At 34.9% G+C, this 13,810-nt stretch overlaps 1 protein-coding gene across 1 annotated transcript in view; it reads left to right on the forward strand.

Moving 5' to 3' along the window:
* Positions 1–435: 435 nt before the first annotated feature.
* ESYT2 (extended synaptotagmin 2) overlaps positions 436–13,810 on the forward strand; it is a 58,602-nt gene continuing 45,227 nt past the window's right edge. Inside the window, exons 1-6 of the mRNA XM_026843487.1 lie at positions 436–453; positions 4,702–4,743; positions 5,654–5,788; positions 7,628–7,704; positions 12,563–12,635; positions 13,459–13,548. Coding sequence (XP_026699288.1) covers positions 436–453; positions 4,702–4,743; positions 5,654–5,788; positions 7,628–7,704; positions 12,563–12,635; positions 13,459–13,548 — 435 coding nt within the window. The remainder of the gene's footprint in view (positions 454–4,701; positions 4,744–5,653; positions 5,789–7,627; positions 7,705–12,562; positions 12,636–13,458; positions 13,549–13,810) is intronic.

Genomic DNA, 13,810 nt, shown 5'->3' on the forward strand with positions numbered 1-13,810 from the left:
ACAACACATTATTTTTAAAGTAGTCTAAAATTGAATTCTTACCTATAGTGTGTGTGTGTGAATAGAAGGGGAAAAAAAGCCAATAATATACAGTGGTGTAGGGGGTTTGTTTGGTTTGGGTTTTTTGTTTGTTGGTTTGATTTTTATTTTTTTTTAATCTAAACTGCTTTTCTTGCTTCCTTTTTTTTTTTTTTTTTTTTTTTTTTTTGTAATACATAATTCATGAGAAAGTGACTGATTTGTAACAAAAACGTTTTCACTTCAGGGAATATTCTGGTCGATACCAGTAGTTTTATACTTTTAATGTAGGTGCCATTTTTATTGTTTCAGTTCATGTAAATAATACTTAAAACCTATGTATTAATCATTAAATACAAGTTAAATAAATATAGAAGTTATGTTAAAATTAAGAAGTTAAATTAATAAAAGTTAAGGATGAAGAAGGCTACAAAGGTAATTTTTAAAAGGAGTGTTTTACAGTGAGTGGATAAGTGAATAACAATAACTACTGTACAATTTATATTTTGAAGTAAATTAATACCTGTAAGTTGTGGTGAGAGCAATTCACCATTACTGTCAGAAGGGTGTTGTAGTTTCATTCTTTCTGATTTTCTTGTCATTGCTTGCTTCTGGTGACATTTATGTCAATATGTGAAACCTCCCTTATGTGAATGAAGAATTATATTTAAGGCAGCAATCTTGTTATTAATTGCAGAATGAAACTCACTTGATATAATTTGCTGCTTACTCTTTGACTTTTCAAAATTTCTAACCAATCCTTATAGTTTATGGGGTTTGTGTTTAATGGGTATTACTCTTTGTCTAGCACTGTTTCCTTAGAAAGATACAAATGATCATCTGAGCAGAAAACTTAATTAATTTAGCCAATATGGAGAGTTTGAATAATAAAATAATTGAGGGTAAAAAATGTTTCTGCTATTATTATGGAAATAGGAGCTTGTTAGTGGTTTTCTTTTGTCCCAGTTTTGGTTTATTGTCCTCCAGAACAGAAGAAGGAACTGCATTCCTTGGGCTCTTTCTGGTATTTTATTGATTGTTACAAAAAATAATGTGTCCTGAATTGAGTTTTTGACAGTGTAGGATATGAGCACATCAGAAATAGGAAATAAGCATGAGAGTTGTTTAGGCCTGAGCATGAGCAGTTGTCTGAGAAAGCTAAATCATATATTTTTAATGTGCAGAAATGCACATTTTGAGCACTTCCAAGTATTTTTCAATATGACTGTTAATGTCAGAACATTCCTGGAACATGTAATATTAAAATAGTTTTGGTGTTGAACATGGTCATTAGGGTATTTCTTGCAACAGTTCTCTCTAGTTACACTTCCCTTTGAATAATAACTAGCAACAACAAGTGGTTGAGATGAGAAAGTAATTACCAAATCTGCATGAGCAATTTAACAACAGAAACCAAGTGGAAAGTGCTTGTAGATTTTGACTGTCTTTGCTGAAATCTTGACTTCTGTCTCGCTTGTCTATTAGGTTTTATACAGGAATTATCAGATTTTGCACATCAGTTAGTCTGATTCCTGCTTGTTTCTGACCATAAAATGTTTGTGCAGTTGCCTCTGTGCTCTTGTGTCAATCCTGACTGATCCAGAGTACCAACTTCCATCCTTCACGCTTTCCCCAGTTGCCTTTGCGTAAGATTGTGTTTGATATCTAAAACTCTTAAAGCAAAATACAATTTTGTCATTAATATTGCAGACTCATATAGCAGGCTGAAAATGTATGGAATTGGTAGACTGATAAATGTTTATGCCTTATTTTCAGCTTCCTTAGTTGTGGAACACCTAAAGAGTAAATAAAGCTAAACTTTTGATTCAAGGTTGACAGGATTAAAAATTTCAGTCTTGAAGATGAAAGATTGTATACTTTCTGGTTTGGGTGTCAGAATAGACACTGAATGCAACTGCACTATATTAAAAGTGTAGTGCGTAGAAAAGCAAGGATGAAAAAGGGATGAGAATCAGGAATGGAAGGTGGAATTGATTATATTATTTGTTGCCTATTAGCATGTGCAATGTAAAGTAAACTAGGCTTATGTAATTAAGGAGTTGGTTTAGTACTAACTCAAATGTTAGGAGCGTGATAGGTGTGGCACACTAAAGGACAAGTAATTATTAAATCTGTGGAAAAATTAAGAACCGTATCCTGTGAAGCACTGTACAGTGGATAAAATTCAAAACTAATACATTAGTGTTTATGGCTAGATATTAGTGTATGTGGCTTCTTGCTTGTTTCCCAACCTATCTCAAATGATTCTGCATAATTCACAGTGGATGTAAAGGGTTCTTGACAGGTGCAAGAGAGAGATGTTACAGTCAGATGTATTGAATGTCAGCTGTGTGCATAGCACAGGGAATGTGGCCTACGCCCTGGGGAGTTTATACCCTAAATCTGGGAAGTTGGATTGCTCTACGGAGGAAGACAAATTTCATCTGAGCTGAGGTTGTATGTTGGATAGGAGATCTTGATCAGTCCACATGGTTCTCCTGTTGATGTCAGCTGGATACTTGTACAAAAGATGTACAATTGTAAAAAAGATTTGTACAATTGTGAACATTACAATTCTGTTAATATCTTGCATTATTCACAGCAGACAGGTTTGGTTTTGGTATTCCCATGAATTTTATTTTGCTTTCCTCATCTGTGTGTTTAATTTGTTGTTCCTTTATAATTTACTTTGTTGCTGTTCTTTATAACAGCTGTAGTTCATGTTCTCCCCTGTGTGGAACACCTTGTGAGTTCCCACCCTGTGAACGTCACTGATGACTCTCCTAAGCAAACCAGAATGAAATACTCACATTGATCTAGCATCATGCTTAAGAGATAAGTAATTGAGAATTAGCACACGTTCTGTCTGCAGATTCAGAAGGCAAATATTTGAGGAGAGAGATCAAAATGTTACTTATTAGCATGAGGGTTAGCATAGTATTTGTTCTATTTGTTACTTTAACTTTTTGACCACTGGAAGCAACTTGTGAAGCCTGCAAGACAAAAATTGAGTGTAAGCTCTGTTCAGCTATGAATTCATGTACATGCATTAAATGCTTCTGTTGCAAATGCAAAAGAATTCATTTTTTTTGTTTGTTTTAAAGAAAGACACCCCCCTCCCCCCTCAATCCTCCAAATACAGACATGACATTCTACCCACCACAATTTTCTAGGAAATTAATTCTGTATAGATGAAACATAATATTGTTCCGAAGCATCCCTATATGTTATTATTAACTCTATTCTTTGAACTCACTAGGTAAAATAAATCCTATTGAGTGTTTTTGTTATAGTCAAGCAGATAATCGGTCATTCTTGAGCCACTTGTAATGGTTTTGATAGATATGTGATACACTTGAAAAATAATTTGAAAAAGATGCCAAGAACTTTTCCTTTGTGAAAGACAGCAGTATTTGTAATTATTTAAGAATCTGTAGAAATATACAGCTTACCTTAGTTATGGACATGGGAATACAGAGAAGGAAACAGAACAGAGAAGTAACTGACTGTATTGATTATGGTGTAGGGCCAACCCTTCAGCATAGCTAAAACATGGATGCTTAGATGAAACTAAGGGCTGCTCTGAAGGTAACTTGAGTATATTCAAGAATATGTCAGTGCTGATTGTTAATGCATGAATTTAATAAAAACAAAGTAAAGAAGGTATTAATGGGGCTTGCTTTCAAATCCAACTTGTAGAAAATGCAGTTTTAAAAGTATGTATATAACTGTTCACATTTGGGATATATGCATAATAAAAATAACTACTAGGCACTGATGTTAAAACCAGGGGTACAATCTGTTGTGCTATGAAGAGATTTAAGACTTGGCAATTCAGCTGAGACATTGCTTCATGAAAGTCAGTATATGTAGGTCACAGTTTTTTAGTGTGTTCAAAGGCTCTTTGTGTTTCAGAGGTGTGATCTGCATTTCGCTGTAGAAGCTGTTCGTTTCTAAAGAAATGCTTGTTAACTCTGTTTCTACTGAACTGCTTCAGGTTTTTCTCTTTTTACGTACTAAATATGCTCTCCTCATGTGTCTGGAAAATTGTTTCTGTTCTTCCAGCATTTAATTGGTGTTTTCCTGTTGTGAACGGGCACTTTCTATCTTATGTATATTCCATCATACTTCTGTCTCATAGTGATTTCTGCAGTTAAGAAGTCACTAAAAATGCCTTTTAAAGAGCTTTAGCCAGATTGAAATCTGCGTTCTTGAGCTTCAGCTTTACTGATTAAATATTTCTAGCCATGATTTTTGATATTGAAAATGATCTGGCATGAGTGAAAGGAAGTAGTAGAAGTGCAGTCAGAACTTTGACAGTCATGTGTGTCATGTTAAAAACCCCTGAAACATAGGAGGTAAATTTGGTTGACACTAACTGTGTCAGCTATGCTTTTTCTTTTGTAATTCATTTATAGTGTTAAAGCAATACTTTAATTCCAGATGCCACTATTAAATATATGCTTGGGCTTGTATCTATGTAGTTGAGAAATGAATTTGTATTTTATCTTCTTGAATTCTGATGTTCTTGTGAAGAATGTTAACTGCTCAATGTTGTTCACTGTATACATTGCTCATAGGGAGATCCCTAAGCTTTCCTGTATTATAAATGACTGGACTTGATTAACTAGAAAGTGTTTTGTTTTTGTATTAATTTTTTTGTTTGGTGGTTTCTTTTTTTAGGTCCATTTTCCAGACACAGAGAGGGCAGAATGGCTCAACAAGGTAAGGGTAGTCATTAGCATCGCTTCCAAATGGGAAGGGGGAGAAGGGAAATCTGAGACTAAGAAAACACTGAGGCAAGAATCTGAAAACATAGTAGTTTTAACTTTCTCTGTTCTTTATACACTGGAAGCTTCTGGTCGTTGATCCAGTTAGTCACGAGAAAGATTAAATCTATTTTCATGGTCTTGAAATTGTATGTTTTGGAGAATGACTTTAAGTGGCATTAAAATAATGACAGCTATAATTGTGTGGAACTCTTAGAAGCTGTAAACACAGCCTTTTATGTTCTAGTTGTCTGGGATGCTTTCCAGTTACTGTAGGTTCCTGGCCTACAATCTAAAAATAAATCAATTTTGCAGTTTTGATTTGTGTGTGATAATCTAATAGATTTATGTAGCTTTTTTTTTTTTTTTTTTAATATCTTTCATTCAAAGAGCATAGAACATGAGTTAATTAGAAAATAATGAGGAAAAAACAAACAATATAGAGTTTTCAGATATGACAGTAAGAGACTGTAATTTTTATGGTTAATAAAATTTGTGCGCTTGACCCATTTTTTCTTATTCCTCTCTTGACATGCAGATAAACTTAACCCTCTTCACCCTTCTCCCCAACATTCAGAGTCAGTGCTGAATAGATATGCATTTGTGAGATAAGAAGAAAATTCTTAGTATTGTTTTTCTCCTCCTGCAGTGCTTCAGATTTGGCAAATGTGTACAACATACAAACTAAGAATTCCAGAAAGCTTTCCTGTATATAAAAAGGAACCAGTTCTTACATGTGTAATGAACTATATAGAAAACTTGTATGTTTGAAACTTTGTACAAAATTTCTTACATATACCTCAAAGAATATTTTTTATTTATGTTTGAAGTTGTGTTCCATGTAGATATTTTTTTTTTCTCCTTAGACTGTAAAACAGATGTGGCCTTTTATTTGCCAGTTTATTGAGAAACTATTCCGGGAGACCATAGAACCAGCAGTAAGAGGAGCAAACAACCATCTCAGTACCTTCAGTTTTACAAAGATTGATATTGGTCATCAGGTCAGTTTCTTTTCTAAAAGGCTCTGTCTTACATACCATTTTCGTGTAGCCTGTTTAAATCTATGCAAAAATATTTCTCAGTGACCCTTTGTGGTAACCCTGATTCTGGTTTTTATTGTAACATTAAAATAAAAATGTGTGTGGCTTTTTCAGTAGAGGCTGCTTCTTCCCCCCACCCCACCCCCGGTTCTCTGCTTCAGAAATTTGCCTGACAAATGGGAGAAGACTCAAAGTATAGTAACCCCTAGTCATGTGAAGAGCTTATAAAGACATGATTTTAATACTGTTAGTGTAATGCTTTACCTCAAGTGAGCAGGGACCATTATCTTTTCTTGCCAGATGATCCAAGTGCAATTACCCTTCTTGTAACAGATGAACTTTAAATCATGTTATGTATGGAGTTCAATGACAAGGCTGCTGGCTCAGCTTCCAAGGACTGCACATAACAAAGTGTCAAGAAGCGGATAGATGTTTATGTTCAGTCCCAAGACAGAAGAGGTTATAATATATAGCTCCTATATGCCTGTAGAAGAGCCTGTTTGACCAGCCTAAGCTAAGAATAATTTACTTACATTTGCAATAAATTCATCACTACTTACTCTTGCCTGAATTAACCAGGACTTTACTTCTGTGGAGATGTAGCTTAACAGCTTTTTCCCAAGATTGTCTTTTCTGTTCCTCTTGCTTGTCATAAATGGGAATTTTTTTATTTTTTTTTTCCCTCAATGTTAGGAAAACTGAAGTTAGGTTTCAGCTGTGATGGAAGGGAATTATTTTTCTGTTTTTAACTCTAATGTATATTACAGTTCATTATACTTTACTACACCTTTTGTGTGGTGTGTTTTTGTTTGTTTTTAAAGTTGTAAATCCTTTTACGCAGAGGCTCTTTCCTGCCCTAGATACACCTGTACTGCAGACAGTAGAATAGCATTCCTTTTACGGCATACTAATTTTAAGTAGGGTCTAAATTAGCTTCCACACATCTGTATGCTTCTGCAGCTGAACTGAGTTATCTCAGACATGAGAAACAGGTATTCTTCCTTTATACTGCAGCCTTGACTGAGTTGCGTCCTGTGAGCTGCACAGCCCTAAACACAGTGGGAATCTGAAAGCAGTGAGATTTCCATTTTTTTTAAATTACTAAAAAGGTATAAATAGAAATATGGCAGTTTTCCAGAAAGGAAAAACTCAAAATGTGACAGGAGCTGGTGCTAAGAAAAGTCATCGGTCATCCTCTCCCACCTAGTATTTGATGAACTTCTGAGTCTTGGGGATATTTGATTGATATGTGTTTCTGTATGAGAGAGATGGAGGGAGAGCATGAGCACAGTGGTTTAGAGAGAGAGAGAGAGCAAGTAGGGTGGCTGACACAACTTTTGTGGGGATTATGGATTATTTTCCATCCATTCCAACTAAATTCCATTTAAGGCAGCTACATTTTTGTGAATTAAATTTAGCTTGTTGTTTAGTTGCACAGAAAAGAATGCTTTGTTCTGGGAGTGTTAGGCATATACTAGTACAGAGAAATGAGATGTTTGTTGCGGGGAGAGGGAAAGCTTGATATTCCGTCTTTTGTAAACCTTGAAATCTAGTGGTCTAAATCCAGGGTAATTGCCAGAAAGGCTGTGGTTGATTGGATCCTAGCAGGGTAATTTGTACTCTCAAAATAACTTTTTGAGCTAAAATTATAGGTTTGTTTCATACCTTTTAATGATGCTCATAGTAAATTATTAACTTTAGGCATGAATGTACATATATTCATCTTTATTTCAAAATTAAGAGTTTAATATGATACAGTTCAGTAGAAGGATCTAACTTTTACTTGTTTCATCTTTTCAGCCTCTGCGGATAAACGGTGTAAAAGTGTACACTGAAAATGTGGACAAAAGGCAGATCATTTTGGATCTTCAAATCAGGTAAAGTTTAGTGTCATGTTACAATGATGCCCATGCTTCATAATGTGTGCTTTGTTTGATTTGTCAGTTATGTTAGCCTGAAAGGAGAGGAATTGCTTCATTACGCAAATGTAGTTAGTTCTAATTGTACATGAATGGAGGAAGGAACTGTATGCTGTAAATAGCATTTATCTGAGGGAAATAGTATATCAGCTCAGTATGACTGCATCATTAATGTGGGTTAATAAAAAAATACTTTCTAAAGCTAAAGCACTATCTTTGGATTTTTTTTCTAAGGTATTAAAACTTTGCCATGAAATTTAGTCTAGTCTGAAATTTAAAATATAAGTTGTTTGGGTTTTTTAGTTTTTCTCGGTTACTTAGATTTTAATTTTATTTTTTTTTATATAAACACAATATTGGGAAAGCAGAATGATAGTTCCCGAAGTACTTGTGTTCATACCACTAACTGAAGTAAATCTGGCATTATATAATGCTAGAGCAACTGTACTCCACTGCTTCAGGTTTCTTTGCCCTTTCATCATGACCCCTTTTATATAGGTTTATAAATAGACCTACCTAACATTTGCCAAAGTCTTTGTCAACACAGTCTGCAGTTAGCAAGGTTTTTTTAAAGTTCAGTCAGTAAACCCAGCAATGTTTTTGTATTTGAGCATCATAGATGTGTGTTACAGTGACTACTTTAACCTTTTTGTAGGTTGTGGAAAGGCCAGATTTGTCAGTCACTGACAATCCAGCAAAGAGCAGCCTTCTGTGTTTCTTGCTGCTTCCCTGGCAGTAACCAGAAGGGTAATCAGGCCTTTCAGCACTTTTTCAGATTCACTTACAAAGTTTGAACTTGGTTATTACTAATTTTGAATTATTTACATAAATCTCAACTTTGTTGAAGACTGTGCCTCTTTGTTAGAGCTTGGGCTGCAGAGTGATGAGATGCTGTTGCATACTTTTGTGGGTTTCAGAAGGGGGTGGGGGCTATGTCTGTGAGCTGAGCCCAATCTTAATTGAATTGAATTGAATCATTTCTGTAGGAAAAATGCAGCTATCCAAATCAGGGATTGGTGTTGCTGGACAATATACAGAAAGATTGTCTCTTGAGAGCTTGTTTTGCTGGATGGGTGCTTTTAGCTCTAATGGAGAAATTTCCTTCAGTTTTCTCTTTGTTGGCACTTTTAATAGAAGGTGTGAGAACCGCCTCAGCTTTTCACACTTAAGCCCTCAGAAAAGGAGACTTGTCTGACCACTATGGACACAGTACCAAGAAACTGGTTTTGAGGAGCTATTTTTGAGACATTTAAGGGGCCAAGTCTCCCAAGGCCACTTTTCTCTTTTAAAGAAGAATTATTCCCACAGGAGGAGAGAGTAGATCTAGTGTTTCTGGTTTTTTCCTTTTTTTTTTTCTCTCCTGCTCATCATCATGAAGTAGATTGGGACAGATAAACATACAAAGGACAATAGATTTGTACAAAAATTTCATTAATAATGTCCTGTTACCTAGACCTGAAGGAAATCTTTAGCCCATATGTCTCATTGTATTACATTGCAACCTAGTTAGAGAAGTGATAACAGCTGGAGCTGAATCCAGCCTGTAAGGCTGAAATAAATTCCTTGAAATGATTTAAATAACACTAATAGTGCTGAGTCAGGTGCCTGTTTGCCCTAACAGTCTGTCCCTACTGCTAGTGGCATAGGTTTTCAGGAAAATTGAAACGAGAGAGCTATGGAGTGACTATCATAGCTTCTAGTAATTAAGGCCTAGACAAAACCACCATCAAAGGAAGACCTGTTTCATATTTAAGACTTGGCCTTGACACCTTCTTATTGGGAAAGGGCTCTTTTTCAAAGGCTTTTACTTATGCAAGTTTAAGACAGATGACACCCTAGTACCAATTGTTACTGTTGGATTTGGTTAGGGTTTTTGGTTTTTTTTTAATGTTCTCTAATCACTGAAATTATTTCAATAGTAACAGGAAGGAAGAATAAGAGTCTGTAATAAATGTTCTTGGCCTCTTTAGATACAGTCATGTACAGTTATCAACCATAAACTATTTCTTAGGTAATCAACTTTAGTTCAGTTTTGCAAAATTAGAAAGAACCACCTTACTTCTGGAGAAAAGTCTGTCCTTTGGAGTATTTATCCTTGTAGATTTTAATCTCCAATTGAATTATTTCATTCTAATTTTAAAACATTTTAAGTTAGGAGCTTTCTATAAACTCTCCATTCCCTAAATACAGTTGAGAAGGAAAACAGTCTTTCTAAGCATTCATAAGAATAGCTGTATGAGGCCAACCCTTACACTGGGTGTATGACGAGGGGAGGGAAGGAATGATTTTATTTGTTTTTAGTGTTTTCAAAGTACATTAATTCTTTTAATAATCTCCTTTTATCCTGCTGTTTCACCATTATGGCTTCCTTTAGCCCTCTCTATTGTCAGTTGTTTGTGATGGAGTATATGCATTTGCTTTGGACCTTCCATACAGTACATTTAAGTAGTTCCAGTGTGTCTCCAAAACAGTTCTTCAGCATGTTTTGCATATTCCATGAGGGGTTTTTTTGTTTTGCTTTTAAGTTTAATTGCAAAAGGAGTGACTTTTTGTCTAGTTTTTATTGTTTCTGCAAGGATATTGAGTGCATTATAACCACTGCTTTGGAGCGTTTTTCAGAACCTTTTGAAAAAGATCCTACACATTGCTCAGGACCCAGTTAAGAACTTTACTCTTATAAGCAGCTTGACTAGCTAATCCACAAAGCAGTCACTAGAAAATGTATTTAAAGATTCAATTTCAGGACCACATTTGTGAAGGGAACGCTTTTTACCTTTCTCTTAATATGAGCTTTATGTTAAAAAATTGTCAAAACTCCTATTACAAATTAGAAGTCTAGTTTCTGGTGACACAGATGTGCAAGGGAAAAATTTGAACTACTTGAGCAAATTAAGATAAAGTCTAAATAATTAATAGAAATATTACATTTGTTAAAGCACATGAATGTGGTAAGCACTTGGGGGAAATGAAAGGTTATGGAGCAACAGAAAACAAAATAAACTCTGTCAAATTAAATGTGAACTGTAGTGAAGAGCACCAAAAAATATTGAGAGACTGAGGAAATACTTGTTAATAGTGTACATCTGTGTTTTTTTCACTTTCTTATGACACAAAAAAAGAAAGTTTTAGGTTGCAGATTTAAACACATGGACATTTTTTTTTTTCCATGTGGCATACTTGAATGGAGAAACTCACTACCATGGTATTGGCAGATAATGGGCATAAAAATAGTCAAAAGACCTTATAAAGACACTCTAAAAATAATTAAGGTAGTCCAAAGTACAGAATCACAGATCATTATAATCTGGGAAATATGTTTTTCCTATTCTTTCTTTGTTTTTCTTCTGGATACCTTCTCTGGGCTACAATGACCACGTACAGTATGCTGCACTTCTTGCCTCATTCAGTGCAGCTGTTGTTATATTCTTACAAGACTGTTCTCATTAAATTTTAATCTCTCTATAATCTGTGCATTGGAGGGGTCATAAATATTTCTGGAATATTATGATCTGAATGTATAGAATTTGCTTACTAAATGAGCCTTCAAGTTCCATGTTATGTTACAGTGGAATCGTCTATGACATTGACTGTTAATGGACCCAGCCAAATGTCTTGGGGCATAGAACCTTGTTTAACTTTATTGTAAGATTAAAAGTTGTTGACTTATTACCCTCAAATGCTGTTTGTTACTATTTTTATGTCAATTTGTCATCATGTTGTTATGGATTTTCAAACAAGCATATTGCTTCCCAGTCTTCATAACACAAATAGTTCCGATGCTACAAAGTGCCAAAATTGAGGTTTCAGTTGCTGGTTTTAATTGACCTTGTTTCTGTGTCATGTTGTTATGCAATTATGTGTGTGTGTATTTTTATATATAACTACTATATATATAGTTAGATATATTAAAAATAGAAATTACATCGTTTTAAATTGTGTATTAAAAATTATATACCTATTTTTAAACAGTACAGTCAGACTGCATTCTTTCCAGTGAAAGCCATGGTCACCTTCCTATCACATAGACCCCTGTTATGTTGTTGTTTTCCAAACTGGTCATTGTACCAAAATGATTCCGCATAGTCTTATCTTTTGTATAGTCCAAATTCCAGTCTTCTTGTGAGACCTAACCTGGAGTACTGTGTTCAGTGCTGTGATCCCCAACATAAGAAGGACATGCAAATGATGGAGCCAGTCCAGAGGAGAACACGAAGATGATCAGGGGGCTGGAACACCTTCCCTATGAGGACAGGTTGAGTTGTTCAGCATGGAGAAGAGAAGTCACTGGGGAGACCTTGTAGTGGCCTTCCAGTACTTAAAGGGAGCCTACAGGAAAAATGGGGAAGGACTCTTTTTCAGGGAGTGTAGAGATAAGAAAAGGGGTAACAGTTTTAAACTGAAAGAGAGTAGATTTAGATTAGCTATAAGGAAGTCATTCTTCACTGTAAGGGTGGTGAGACACTGGCACAAGGTTGCCCAGAGAAGCTGTGCCTGCCCCCTCCCTGGCAGTGTTCAAGGCCAGGTTGGACGGGGCTTTGAGCAACCTGGGCTAGTGGAAGGTGTCCCTGCCCATGGCAGGGGGGTTGCGACTAGGTGATATTTAACATCCCTTACAATCCAACCCATTTTATAATTCTATGTTTACAGAAATGTCTCAGTACTATTGTTTATTTATGTTTAAGGGTTTGGTTAATGTTTTAACATGCATTTTTTTCTGTTTAGACTGAGATAAAAAATATACTGTCATGACAGTGCGAAACAGAACAGTGTATTGCAGTTTGGTCCATAAAAATGAAATGTATACCTTCTCTTTTAGTTTTGTTGGAAACTGTGAAATTGATTTGGAGATCAAGAGATACTTCTGCAGAGCTGGTGTGAAAAGTATACAGGTGAAATTCAATACTCTTGTTTTGATTTTGATATAGAGTCATCACTGAATTGTTGTTTTCTGATGAAATAGTTTACAAGAAAGAACCAGTAATTGTGTATTTTTGTTGCTTGCTATTTTTTTCGCAGTTGCATAATAATGATATTGCATAATAATTTCAGTAACTTTGCTGTAAGGGTAAATTCCTTTCAGATGTAGAACTGTTTTAAATATATAACATTTTCTACTGGAAAACTTGGAGATCATTGGCTTGATGTGAAATTTTCATGTGATATATAGGTTCATAAAGGGACCAAAGAGCCTAAAATTTCGTTTCATTCAATATTTCAATGTTAGATGCAATTATTAGTAGTAGCCTTGCCTTCTGATATTGTTTCTCATTTTTCCTTAACTTTCTTTGACTTTCTGATAACAGATCTTCCTCTCTAATGAGGAAAAATAGTATGCTTTTTTTTTTGGTGTGTGTATTGATATACCTATAAGCATTTACCTGCTTTAGTTCCTGTATCTGTGGATGCCATTGTATTGGTTTGTGCCACATTTGTTTACATTGAGCTGTATAAATAATCTACTTGATATTTTTAGTAAAATTACCACTAACATGACACAGCATCATGTAGATGAGTGTAATGAATTTGTAAGCTCAACTATTTAGTATTAAAGTTTTTGGGTTTGGGTGACATGTAAAGCTATATATATATAAAATTCTTCCATAATCAAGAATTTAATGAATTATAAGTGTGAACACTGTCAGAGAATAAATTTGATTTAAAACTTGAAATAAAGTAACTTCCATTGTCTCTTTTTTCCCTCCCCTTCCACAGATACATGGCACTATGAGGGTTATCCTGGAACCACTAATTGGAGACATGCCCCTAATTGGAGCACTATCCCTCTTTTTCCTTAGGAAACCTGTAAGTACTTTTATCTCTTTTTTCTACACATTTTAGAGTGTTGATGACAGTAGTCAGAAAACAGTGAATTACTTACTCAGATTGAGCAGCAAAAGGAAAGAATTTGGAAAATTGGTAGCATTTGGTTGAACTTTGCCAGAAAAATAGTGGACAAATTTTATGAATACTAGAAGAAACCAATATAATAATAATAATTACCTTGGAATTATGAAGTGTGTTTTGTCAAAGCTGTCAAATTTTTCTCACAAGCTTTCTGGATAAG

The sequence above is a fragment of the Athene cunicularia genome (genome assembly GCF_003259725.1).
Source record: "Athene cunicularia isolate RWA chromosome 2 unlocalized genomic scaffold, athCun1 chr2_part1, whole genome shotgun sequence".
NCBI lineage: Eukaryota > Metazoa > Chordata > Aves > Strigiformes > Strigidae > Athene > Athene cunicularia.